Here is a 13,192-nt window from a genome sequence, read left to right as displayed (position 1 = left end):
TCAGCAGCTGGGTGCACCAGATACCCCTGGGACTGAAGATTATGGGGTGGGAGGAGGAGGGGCTAAAATGAGGAGGATTGAGGCAAAGCTGATTCAGTCATTTGGAACGCCTGCCCACTCCTTTCCCTCCACCCCAACTGTAGTGGTCTTTACATGGTCTGATATTCAGACTGGATCTTGAATGGTGACACTCCTGGCTTTCTTGCTCTACTTGGCTCTGGAACTCTGGCAACCAGACCCTCACTGTCTAGGTAGGAGATTTAAAGAGTCTCTGAGAGGGGTGCCTGGGTGGCTCATTCGGATAAGCCACCTGATTTTGGCTCAAGCTGTGATCTCTCCGTTGGAGGGATGGAGCCCTGCCTCCAGCTCTGTGCTGACAACATGGAGCCTGCTTGGGACTCTCTCTCTCTGCCCATCTCCTCTCTCTCTAAATAAATAAATAAACTTAAAAAAAAAAAAAGAGTCTCTGAGAAATCTGGCCAGCTCAAAAAAAAAAAAAAAAAAAAAAAGAACTTAATAGATGGGGACATCAGGGTTCCCAGCAACCTGCCGAGACAAGGCGCTCCATGGATCCCCAAGTGGACCTGCCCTGCCCATCAGCTCAGTATCCACTCCGTATATTTTTTTTTCAGTTGAGACCATATTTTTTTCTTCCACATTTTTATTCCTGGAGTCCATTTTGCCTGAAGAGAGATTAATATACTTAATTACTATGATTGTGAAGCATATCTCATTTAAGGATTTTTTAAAAGTTGATTTATTCATTTTGAGAGAGACAGAGACAGCGCGAGGGGGGAAGGGGCAGAGAGAGAGAGAGAGAGAGAGAGAGAGAGAGAGAGAGAAACAATCCCAAGCAGGCTCTACACTGTCAGTGCAGGGCCTGCCGAGGGGCTAAAACCCACAAAACCGTGAGATCTTGACCTGAGCCGAAACCCAGATCTTGACCCACTAAGCCGCCCAGGCACCCCTCAAGTGCAAACAAACCAACCTTGAATTCTAGAGAAAGCACCAAGTTCACTGTGTGGGACAAGGGGGCTCTACAGGCACCTGAGGAATGGTGTAGTGGTCAGTGTTTCTACTGTCAAATGGTTTAGACAGTGCTGGATTCTGTGCTGAAAAAAACAACAACAATACGGACGGACACCCTGATTAAATATCATTTCCCGCACAAATAACTTTTAATTACTTCTCAATGAGAAGACCTTCTCGGGCTTCTGCTTTTCTCCGCTCACAGCTCAGGTCTGGCTTCCTTTGGCTTCTTGCAGCAGCCCAGCACCATTCCCCCCAGGAGCGGCTCTTTCAGAGATCTCTTGCACTTTTATTGCCGCAGGAAGGCTGCGCGGTAGGGATTGCCCTGGATCGTGCACGGCATTCCATTCTCCGAGGGCAGGTGTCAGGCCCACTCGGGTGGCGTCCCGCCCCGCTGAGGCCTGGCTCTCTGAGCCTCCGTTTCGGCCTAGGAGGGCGGCTACGAGGAAGAAAGGACAAGGAGAAATGCGAACGAGGCGCCAGCTCCGTGCTCAGCGGCAGGCCCGCAGGGGTGACAGGTTTCTGGCGTCAGTCTTTCCTCCACTAACTTCCTTCCCTGCACCAGCCGCCGGGCCACATGCCCCACTCGGTCATGATTTAGTGGCAGCGTCAAAACCAGATAACTTCCTTACACTTTTTAATTTTTAAAGTTGGCTTGTATTTGTTTGTGTATGTGTGCATACAGGTATGTAATCTCTACTCCTGACATGGGGCTTGAACTCACGACCCCTAGATCGAGTGGCCGGCTCCCCGGCCTCAGCCAGCAAGGCGCCCCGATACTTTCCTCACACTTTCATTCTTTCTAAGAATAAAGACCTAGTCTCTGCGGACGAGGTTCTTAACCCGGAGTTCGCGGACTCCACTTCAGAAGGTCTCTAACTTGCCGGACGGTACCCAAATGTTGGCACTAAGGGCCCACGTGCATTTTGCCGCCAGGACCCGCGTCAGGTAGTCAGGAGGGTTCTGATCCAAAAAGGTTTAGGAATCCAAGCGGTAGACCTTTCCTATTACCTCTTCTTCTCAGACCAAAACCGCCGTTTAGCCTCATTTTATCTAATCCCAGTCCGCAGCGGGTGGGGCAAGAGGACTCCACGCCGCTCAAATCTTCTACAGCTCGCGGCCCCCGCCCCTAAAGAGGAGACCCGCCCTCGAACCCGCCCATTGCCCGCTCGGGGCGGGGCGTCTCTACTGGGCATGCTCAGTACTAAGAACTTGGGTTGGTCTCTTAGGCGGAAGCCGGGGCGGAGTGTGTGTGTTTTTTCCCAGGGTGTCCCGCGCTGCTGTCATGGCCGCGTCCGTGTTCCTGTGTCTGCACATGGAGTTCTAAGGCTGTGGGTGTATTCACAGGCACTGTCACCACGAGATTTCAGCGTCTTTGGGCCCTCTTCCTTTCACCTTCTTTAGTTGACTCCTGTGTGACCCTCGTAGGAACCTGTTTGGGCTGCAGCGATGTCCAGGGAGATGTGGATACCGGAGCTGGCAGTTTTGAGGGGCTTCCCCACTGAGGCTGAGCGGCAGCAGTGGAAGCAGGAGGGAGTAACCGAATCAGGTGAGAAAGGCGAAAGGCGAACCTCCCAGGAACGTAGGCCAGCGTGTGGACTGTGAGGAGAAAGAGTGGCGGCGGCTGGGTTTTCATTCTTCCGTGTTTGTTTTGTTTTTCTGCCCAAATCTAGCTGATTCCTTAAAGCTTTGGATTGTTGAATCCTTGATGTAGCGGGTGGGGTCCTTGGGCTCTGTGCTTGTCTTTACCCCAAGCTTCTCACCGCCTCGGTTCAGTGATGACACCGTTGGCGATGTCAGCGTCTTTTCTAAGTCCTTAACTTTTATACAGTCATTTAATCCTTGTAATAGACATGTAAGGTAGATACTACATTTAATACCACTTTGCAGCTGAAGACATTTAAAGACATTGTTTAAATAATTTATTCAAGGTCCCACCGCTGAGAAACAGAAAAGCTAAAACGAGGCAGCAAAGATGTAATTCTTGTGAACAGTACACATTTACAGGAGAGGTAGGGTTAAAAGGCATATTTACTAGTGATAAATGTAGGATATAGGCGCATCTGGTTGTGGGATTAAGGCTGGATCCAGAAGAGAAGTAACAATTTAGGACAGTATATAAGCGGGGTGTGTGTGTGTGTGTGTGTGTACACACACCTATTGTGTACACATACAAGCAATAGGTGCTTCAGCAGAGAGGTAGTTTTTGAAGTCTGGTCATCTGGAAAATTTTCAGGGAAGAAGTCAGATTTGAGCTGAATTTTGATTAAAGAATGAGACAAGTGGAGAAGAACCCAGCAGGAAAAATCACAGGGATATTCATGGGGTATTAGGGGAAAAATGAGTGAACCAGCTGTGCCTCAGGGAGTATAGTGTGGGTAGGAGGAGCCCGGTTATGAAAGGCCTTAGACCCCTGTTTATGGAAACTTTTCTCTTGTCACTAGGAATCTTTTTGAATTCCCAACGGAAGGGTGACAATACAGTAAAACCTTGGATTGCAAGTAACTAGTTCTGTGAGTGTTCCTCAAGATGAGCAAACATTTCTAATAAAGTTTGACTTGATAAATGAACGATGTCTTGTGTCACTGAATGTCTCATGATCACAACTGAGCCAATGGTTCTTGAAATTTGCTTTGATATACAAGTGCTTGGATTACAAGCGTGTTTCCGGAATGAATTATGCTTGCAAACCAAGGTTTTACTGTACTTACTAATGAGGAATATTATTCCTGGGTCTAGCTTCTACCTTGCTGCTCGTTGTATGGATGAGCTGCTAATTGTAGAAGAGGTGATGTTTGTAGAATGATGGGAATTTGCTCAGTGCTTTGTGATTAATGTACAGTAGGCATTCTAAGGATATACATTTAAAAAATTTTGCATACTAAAATGGTAGATTTACCTAATGGTGTTATCATTTACAGTTTGAAAAAAATGGTTCTTTTGGATTATTGGACTAATTTTTTATATTGCAGCGAGTGGATCTTTCTTACAGTTGCTGTTAGAAGGGAACTTTGAGGCCATATTCTTAAATTCGTTGACTCAAAATATTTTTAACTCAACCACAATGACTGAAGAAAAGATTGACAGCTACCTTGAGAAGCAGATAGTAACATTCCTGGATTACTCAACAGATTTGGACGCAGCTGAAAGGTAGAATTTTATTTGAAATTTTCATAGAGAAACAGACTGAATACATTTACTAGAAAGACATTGGTTTTAGTTGTCATTGGAAAACCTGTGCTGTCCAGTATGACAGCCCAATAGTCACATGTGCTTTTTGAGCACTTGAAATAGGGAGTGCAACTGACAGACAGAATTTTACATTTCATTTAATTGTAATTAATTTAAGTTTAAAAGAGCCTTATGTGGCTCACTGTTGTAATATTGGACGTTGAGACATAAATTGTTCAGGTTTCAGAAATTTTGTTTTGTAATACTTGGATAATCTCAATAACTGTTGGTTAATATTTTACATTTTTCCTAACAAAACTGAAATGGAATTAGTTGTGGTTACACAGTGGTTCATATTTGTTTCTTTATTCTTCTATGCAGACAACGGCTGATATTCCTAATTGGCGTAAGCAGTTTGCAACTTTTTGTTCAGAGTAACTGGACGGGGCCTCTTGTTGATTTACAACCTCAGGATTTTTTGCCATCCTTTTTGTTCCAGCAGTTCAGTGAGGTATGCTTTTTGGAAATGTCATATATGGTTATTATTGTGTTACTATTTTTTTCTTTAGGAACTAGTCTTTATAACCTGGAGTTAATGGCAGGTAGGAAAAAAAAAAACAAAACATGACTGTATAGCTTGTACAAAGCCTAGTAAGAATGCTTGTTCATTGGTCAGATTTTCAACTACTTCCAGAAGTTCCATTGTCAGTCATAGACTCCTCATGGAACTCTCCCAATTTATGGAGCTCTCTTAGTTGCCCTTTTTACTAAAGTCCAGGCACCTGCACCAGTCACCCAGTTGCGGATATTACCACAGTTACGTAAAGATCTTTTCTGGCAAAGCAGCAAAACTGGAAATCTGTTTAATTTTATTGCAGGTAAGTTGTGCTGCTGTGCTTAAGAATGGATCCCATGGGTGGTTTCCTTTATATTACAAATACTTCTTTAAAGTGCCTGGCACAGAAGTGCTCCATGGTGATAACAATTATTATCCATATATAAAGACAGTATTACTGATTGACATTAGTATGTTATCAGTAGAACATACAGTTCGAATTCTGCAACAGTTTTTCAGCGCATATGCATGGAGCTTGGTGAGTATGACATACTCTATAAGAGAAGTGTGGTGACAGTGACTTATCCAGTCACCGCAGAGATCTAGACATAGCTATCAATCACTAAGCCTAGAAAAAGGGCTCCTTAGCATCCGAAACTTTTGCAGCAAAAGTGACCTGTTTTCTGTTAGCAAGCTTCTCAAAATTAGAAGTAGCAAATGAAAGGGGAATGAAATTATTAGAGATAAGTGTTAATAATCTGATGGTAGAGGGGCGCCTGGCTGGCTCAGTTGGTGGAGTGTGCGACTCTTGATCTTGGGGTCATGAGTTTGAGCCCCGTGTTGGGCATAGAGCTTACTTAAAACAATAAATAAAATATATTAAAAAAAAATAATCTAATGGTGGTGTGGAAAGAGAAGTACCAAAGCAGCCACAATCTGATAGCTACAGTAATTAGCACTGTACTGTCAGTGTAGTGAGTCACTATATTAGGTTACAGTAGAGTAATTGAAATTCATAATCCTGGCCCTAAATCATTACTGAAAGGTTAAAGGATCATCTGTATCTCATGTCTAAGAAGGGAATTTTTTTTTTAAAGCAGGCTCCATGCTCGAGGTGGGGCTTGAGCTCACGACCCTGAGATCAAGAGCCAGATGCTCTACCAACTGAGTCACCCAGACGCCCTTCTAAGAAGGGAACTTAATCTGCACTTTACAGAGGTTTTCATCCAAAGTAATTAAACTAAAATCCCAAAGCTTATGTGACTTAAAGAGATCTGCTTCACTTTTCTAGAACTTTGCTATTATGCGGAACATCTCACTCCCTCTCTTACTGTGTATGAAACGGTTTCTGCCTCTTCAGTCCTTTGGCGTTAAAAACTCACCAAAGTCATAAGTGTGTTGAGCATGGCTCTGTGGGGCGAGTGGGGCTTAATTGACATGTGTTCCATCAGTTTGAGGTATTCTAAAGGTGAGAAGACAGAGGCTCCCGGTGGTGAAGGAAACTTGACAGGGGTCTTATAGCTGGGCAATTGGAAGCCACATTTTCTGGGTCCAAATCCAGTCCTCTTTCTGCTCTCTACTGGTGTAGAAGCACCTGTAAAGTCAGGTAACAATTCAAGGAAGTGAAAAGTAGGTTACATGAGAGATTTGGACTGTAAGAATATTGAAATTAACCAAATTAACCAGTATTGAAAGTGGATGTGTCAGACATTTTAGTTGGGGGTGGAGTGTGAGTTGAACCTGAAGGGTGATGAGGAAATGGACAGGTGGAGAAGAGGAAGAAATGCAGTCTGGGTGCAGTCATGTGAGCAGAAAGTCAGAGGGGAGAAGAGCATAGTGTTTGTGGGAACGGCCTGCTCTGAGCTTGCTAGAGTAGCAGTAAAAGGTCAGACTTCATGGGATTCAGGCCAGACTGTAGGAAACCTTGAGACTTTGATTTTAGGTTTTTTTTTTTTTTTTTTATTAGAACTACCTCATACATTCAAAAAAGCGTATAAAGTGTATACAGTTTAAATAATAAAAGCCCTTGGTTCCCACCACCCAGCCTGAGAAACATTAGCAGCATTGAAGAACAGAGCTTCCTGACTGCTGTTCCCCAGATGTCGAGCCCTGTGTCATTGCAGTGTCCGTGTGGGGCCTGGGCTGGGTTGGGGGAGCCTGTGAACTGGTCTCCTCCGGTTAGCAGCATTTGCTAGTTCCTGCTGGGTGCCACTAATAATAGCATCTTCTGCGGATGCTGTGCCTTGGAAAAGGTTGGGAAATACTGCCTCAGAAGGTCCCCTGTGTGCTTCCTGATGGCAGCTCTGGCCCCCCTCTCCCATGAACCAGGCTCATAAATTTTGTGTTAATCATTCCATTGCTTTTCTTCATAGTTTTAGCACCTGTGTAACTCCAGGAAACATACTGTTTAATTTTTCCAATTTTTGAACTTTTATAAATAAATGACATACACTGTACATCTTCTGTGACTTGTTTAGTCTCAGTGATATATTTTTGAAATTACATCATTATTCACTTTTACTGTTGTATAGTATTCCAGTTGCATGACTAGACCAGAATTTATATGTCTGTTCTACTCTTGGCCATATGTTATGTTTCCTTTTTTTTCCCCCCAATATATTACATACAGTGCTATTAGGAACATATCTTCTGGTAATCATTTGCAAGAATTTCGAAGCACAGCATACTGAAAAAATGATAGCGTTTGTTTGATGCAGTGTGCTAAATGGAGGAGGCCCTTGGGCTTTAGTTGGGTACCCTGAGGGCTGAGGGGATGGTCTTTTAACACACTTGTATACCCATCCCAGCAGGGAGTTGGGAAGCTCCTCTGTGGTGTATATTTCCGTATGTGGAATCGCTATGCCCTAGAGTATACACATGTTCAGTTCTTCTTGGTAATGTCAGATTGTTTTTGTTTATTTCTTTGTTTGTGTCAGGTTATTTTTAGAGGAATACTCAAGGGGCCCCGAGGTAGCTCAGTCTGTTGAACGTCTGACTCTTGGTCTTGGCTCAGGTCATGATCTCATGGTTCGTGAGTTCAAGCCCCGTGTCCAGCTCTGTGCTGACAGTGTGGGACCTGCTTGAGATTCTTTCTCTCTCTCTCTCTCTCTCTCTCTCTCTCTCTCTCTCCACCTCCTGCACTGACTCTCTCTCAAAATAAATAAGTAAACTTAAAAAAAAAAAAAAGACAAAAGGAATACTCAATTTATACTCTTCTCCAGCAATCCAAGAATTTGGAAGGTAGGGGTAGTTGAAGTTTTTAAACACATGAGTACAGTCATTTCCCTGTGGTAATTCATGATTCTTGGCTCTTGTGAAGCACAAATATTTGTGAATATATTTTATTGTCATAGAGTATAGTGACCAAAGCTAAATTCATTTTCCTTGCCCACAGATCTCTTCCTGCCCCTCAGCAAGGTTCAGGGCTATGCTAATCATTAGCAAGGCTGCAAGGACAGGGCCAGGATCAACTACCTTATAGTGGTGTGGCCTTGTCATTTTTAACACTGTTTTCTGGTTTCTGATGCTAACCGGTCTCAGAGGAATAGCACTAAAGGTCCATGTCTGAGCAGTACGTGAGCTGTGCTGACAGCGGAGAGCTTGATGTGGGCTCGAACTCACAAACCGTGAGATCATGACCTGAGCTGAGGTCGGATACTTAACCGACTGAGTCACCTAAGTGCCCCTAAACAATCCTCTTTAAAAATGGACAATTTCCCAAAACCTCTGGAAACACATTTGGAACTCAGTTGCAATATCAGTGTTATATCTCGGGTGTAGGCAGAGGCTGATTTATTTAAGCAGAAGATAGAAAAGCATTTCATTTTTTCATGATTATGCAAGGTAGCACTGGGAAGAGAAATGTATTTATTTATACATTCACTCATTTATTTGTTATTTGTCTTGTTATTACCATCTCCCGAGAGTTTTGAATTGAAGAGTAGGAGGTTTAGTAACCAACCCCTGCTTTGAGTATCAGAGGTAATGATACCCCGGTGGTATATCATGGGCTGTCTCTATCTCTTTGTATAATTTTTTATTTGTTACCCTAGTAAATTACTTGTTTGCTGCTTCTGTTTAGGGATTTCATTTGCAAGAGAATGATCTAAACGTGTGCTAGAATGGTTAGTTATGTTTCTCATTTCAAAGTGATTAGAACATGGATTATTTTTCTTTTCTTTTTTTAATATTTATATATTCTTGAGTGTGAGTGGGTGAGAGTGGGGGAGCGCGGGAGAGGGTCAGAGAGATGGGGAGACAGAGGGTGTGAAGTGGGGTCTGAGCCATCAGCACAGAGCCTGATGGGGGCCTCGAACTCACGAACCGTGAGATTATGACCTGAGCTGAAGTCGGATGCTTAACTGATTGAAGCACCCAGGTGCCCCACAGATTCTTTTTCTTAAAGGCATGTCATATCTTTTTGTAGTGTACCAGTTTGGTCTGGACTTTGGGAAATAAGGGTGGTTATATCCTTATTTTGACATCTTTGTGTGACAGAGAACTCAGTGAGGCTGCATATCTAGTCTCGGCACATTAGGCAAGTTCTTCTCCCAAGTTCTTAAGTGAGTATATCTGCTGGTATATTCGGCACCTCTGCATGGGGGTCTTGCAAGATGCCTTGTGCTCACGTGTCTCAGACTGAACTCATGGTGAGGGTCTCCCCCACACCTGGTCCTTTTCCAGTGTCTGTATCTTAGTAGCCATGCCACCATAAGGTAGTGGTCCTAGTCGGAAGGCTGGAAGTGATCCTGGCCCGGTTCTTGTATTCTTCCTAATGCTTAGCATAGCCCTGAACCTTGCCGAGGGGCAGGAAGCGGTCCGTGGGGAAGGCAACATGGGGTGCTAGGAAGAACACTGATTTGGGAGTTGGAAGACAGGCTGGAATCTCTGTTCAGACACTGACGTCTGTGTGATTTTTGACTGCACTTAACATTTGTGTCTGTTTCCTTCTAAAATTGAGGTAGTTGTAGTAACTTCAAAATAGTTTCTTAATTATTGAGGTTTAAAGAAAATTCCTCTGGCCTTAGTGTGGGTAGTGGTAAGCTTTGTTTGCAGTTTGGTGGTGCTCTTTCTTTATTCCTCTATTACACTTCTTGACGATGAAGGGAGGACAGCGGGTGAACCCACAGCTTTTTCTTTCTTTTCGGTATTGAATGCTTCAACAATGTATTTACCCAGGCACTGGCATTATTTGGATTATTTAATTTAATCCTTACACGTACCCTATAAGGTGTGGGTTCTATGATTTCATTTTGTAGTTAATGATGTTTCAGTTCAAAAATTTACCTATATCCACAAACTAACAAGAGGCAGAAAAAGGACACTGTCCTGTGTCTGTGAACTTGGAGCCATGTTTCTAATGGGTAAGCATTCCTGCTGTCTGTCTTGTGGCAGTCGTCAAAACTATACAGTGCACATTTTAGAAAACGCAGGTGATTTGTCCATTGTAGAAAGTCTCTGTTTAGCTAAAGATTGGGTTTTCCAAATGCATGTCTTTTTTTGCAGCCTTCTGTTCCCACTGGGCCATAGTTTTAGGCCCACTCAGCATTTGGTATGTAAGATCTAACTGGCTGTTTGGCTTAGGAATTTTGGAGCAGACCTGCTTTGTGATGACGTTTGCCAGCTAATGAAGCATATGTGAAATGTGTTTAATGTAAATACTTTAACATAGGGATGCTTTTTATTTTGTTGTAAGTAAATCTATAAAGTCGTGAAACCTCTTCAATACTAGCATTTTCTTGACTTCCCTGTTCCTCTAAAGTATAGGCATGTAGGTGGCCATCTGTTAGGGCAGCCTGGGTTTATAGGTCTCCAGGGACCTTTATAATGTTATGATTCTGTCCAGTGCCAATTGCTGTGTAATAGATTAATGCCTTTGTTTCAAAGTTGAATTAACTGGAAAATATGTGTTATTGTAAGATCTATAAAGATTAATATTTTGTTAAATTACATCATCTTGGCTTACTTTTTTTTTTTTTTTTCTTTCAGGTCAAAGGACTGGATGCAGTTGTTCTGAATCTGCTTATTCTAGACGGGGAATCAGTCTACAGCCTGACCTCAAAGCCCATACTACTCTTACTAGCACGAGTTATTCTAGTGAATGTAAGACATAAACTGACAGCCATTCAGGTAAGGGGAGAAAAGACGGTAGGTGGTTCATACCCCGGGATGACAGTGTTTTGGTGTGTTTTCTAAGTCTTCTTTAGGTATATCACTTTAAAATCTAATGAAAATAGAGATGCCTGGTTGGCTTAGTCAGTTGAACATCTAACTTTGACTCAGGTCATGATCTCACAGTTCATGAGTTTAAGCCCCGTGTCGGGCTCTGTGCTGACAGCTCAGAGCCTGGAGCCTGCTTCATTCTGTGTCTTCCTCTCTCTCTGCCTCCCTCTCCCCTGCCACTTGTGCTGTCTCTCAAAAAGGAATAAATAAACTTAAAAAAATGTTAAAAATTAAAATCTAATGAAAATAAGCAAAAACTTTCTCCTTTTATGAGATTCATCTAATATAAAGTGAGATTATATTGAGCCCCTTTAAAAGGATTGTATAGACGTATGTTGTGTATGTGTGAGTGTATGTAAATGTTGATTCTCTGAATCTTAAAGGTTTGAAAACATCCTTCATGGTCTTTCATGAATTCCTGTAGGGATAGTGAGCAGGAGGCAGGATTTTAGTCGATCTTGCAGTCGATCTTAATTACTGTTTCCTGGCCCACATCCTACCTTGGTTCATCATTTGGGTTGGATTTAGTAGAGCATTTGTTGAATGTCTGTTACATTGTTTCTTTAGGTCACATATAAATTAGTGAGAAGACCTGCTCTACTCACAGAAAGCTACTATGCGGTAGGAGTGACAGAGCTCCAAGAGAGATACAAGCGTGTCTTTTGAGGGTTAGTGGAGGTCACCACCTGTACAGTGTGCCTTGTAGCTCCTCAGGCTGCACTGTGCTGTGAAAGCAGCTGTGGACAGTTTGTAAACGAATGGTGTGTGTCTGTGTACCAATAAAGCTTTATTTATGGACACTGAAGTTGACATTTTATATACTTTTCACATGTTGCAAAATATTCTTTTGGTTTTTGTTTTTTTCCAGTGTTTTAAAAATGTAAAAACTGTACTTAGTTCTTAGGCTGTACAAAAATAGGAGTGGGGTGGATTTGGCCTGCGGACTGTAGTTTGCTGACTCCTGTTCTAATTGTGGCAACTTGAGGATGTAGACCCAGAAATGATAAATCTAAATTGTATGTGAAATCTCCCAATTTCCAAGTTTTGGCTGAAGATTTTTAAGAAAAACAGTATTTCGGTGGGCAAAATGTAGACTCGGGCTGTACTATGTAAGGGCTTATTTTCCTAAGTATTTCATACCCGAGTAGGGGCAGGAAGGCAAGTTTTTGCCTCTTTCAGTGACTGTCATGACAGCCAGAGGAATTGGAATCGCTTGTACTGGAAGGGGTTTTACTGGATGGGCTTCAGATGTCACAGTAGATATAAGGCCTTATCTTTGATTGTTTAGTCATGTTAGCTTGAATAAAAATTTTTTTCTAGAGTTGATCTGAGTGAAATGCTCTTTTCTAGAATGACTAGTATTTGGCTCTAAAGAAAGTGTCACTGAGGCATGGGGCTGCCAGATGACATTTTCTTTGTAGTGAGACTAGAGTAGTAAATGAGTGAGACAGTTTTAAATTTTGTGGTGGAAAACGTTCATCAGCCAGTAGTTAAGCATCTTTTAAAAAAAGATATATGTACTATCAAGTTAGGAGAACAAGTAAATATTTGAACGGCTGGTTGTAAATGTCATACTTTGTGGGGTTGGAGAGACAAGTTACCTGAATTTCTTGGCAGGTTCTAAACAACTTTTGACTTGGGCTTACAATCCTGTTGTCTTGTTACCTATCACCATGCAGAGATCACTCTGTGCTGAAATCTTTCCTTTCAGTGAAAACAGGAAAGTTCTTTCTTCTTTGGGTCTATAATATGTCATTTTCTTTTTTTTTTTTATATATATATATTTTTAACGTTTATTTATTTTTGAGACAGGGAGAGACAGCATGAATGGGGGAGGGTCAGAGAGAGAGGGAGACACAGAATCTGAAACAGGCTCCAGGCTCTGAGCTGTCAGCACAGAGCCTGACTTGGGGCTCGAACTCACGGACCGCGAGATCATGACCTGAGCTGAAGTCAGATGCTTAACCGACTGAGCCACCCAGGCGCCCCTGTAATATGTCATTTTCTAAATGATGATATAAAAATGACTTCTTTGATAAATGAAGATAAAATAGTAAAGAAGTGTCCCATACTTAACCAAGTTAATTTTAACCTTTTTAAGTTAGCTTTGAATAGACGTACTCATGAAGAATATATCAAGTTGTTTATAATGATATTTTTGTGGAACTATAAAAGAAGGTGATTTTCCCCAAACCCCCTAATCTGTGAAGTATA

The 13,192-nt window shown here is 42.4% G+C and overlaps 1 protein-coding gene across 2 annotated transcripts in view; it reads left to right on the top strand.

The window, feature by feature from the left end:
* Nucleotides 1-2,288: 2,288 nt before the first annotated feature.
* The window catches only part of TTC27 (tetratricopeptide repeat domain 27), a 185,983-nt gene continuing 175,079 nt past the window's right edge, over nt 2,289-13,192 (top strand). The window contains exons 1-4 of one of the 2 annotated variants that reach the window (XM_030311343.2): nt 2,289-2,578; nt 4,002-4,179; nt 4,582-4,711; nt 10,745-10,885. In XM_030311343.2, the coding sequence (XP_030167203.1) occupies nt 2,479-2,578; nt 4,002-4,179; nt 4,582-4,711; nt 10,745-10,885 (549 nt within the window). In that variant the 5' untranslated portion in view covers nt 2,289-2,478. The remainder of the gene's footprint in view (nt 2,579-4,001; nt 4,180-4,581; nt 4,712-10,744; nt 10,886-13,192) is intronic. The other variant, XM_030311344.1, reaches the window with a different exon arrangement.

The sequence above is a fragment of the Lynx canadensis genome, chromosome A3 (assembly GCF_007474595.2).
Source record: "Lynx canadensis isolate LIC74 chromosome A3, mLynCan4.pri.v2, whole genome shotgun sequence".
NCBI classification, from domain to species: Eukaryota; Metazoa; Chordata; class Mammalia; order Carnivora; family Felidae; genus Lynx; species Lynx canadensis.
This window is presented reverse-complemented; position numbering and strand designations above follow the sequence as displayed.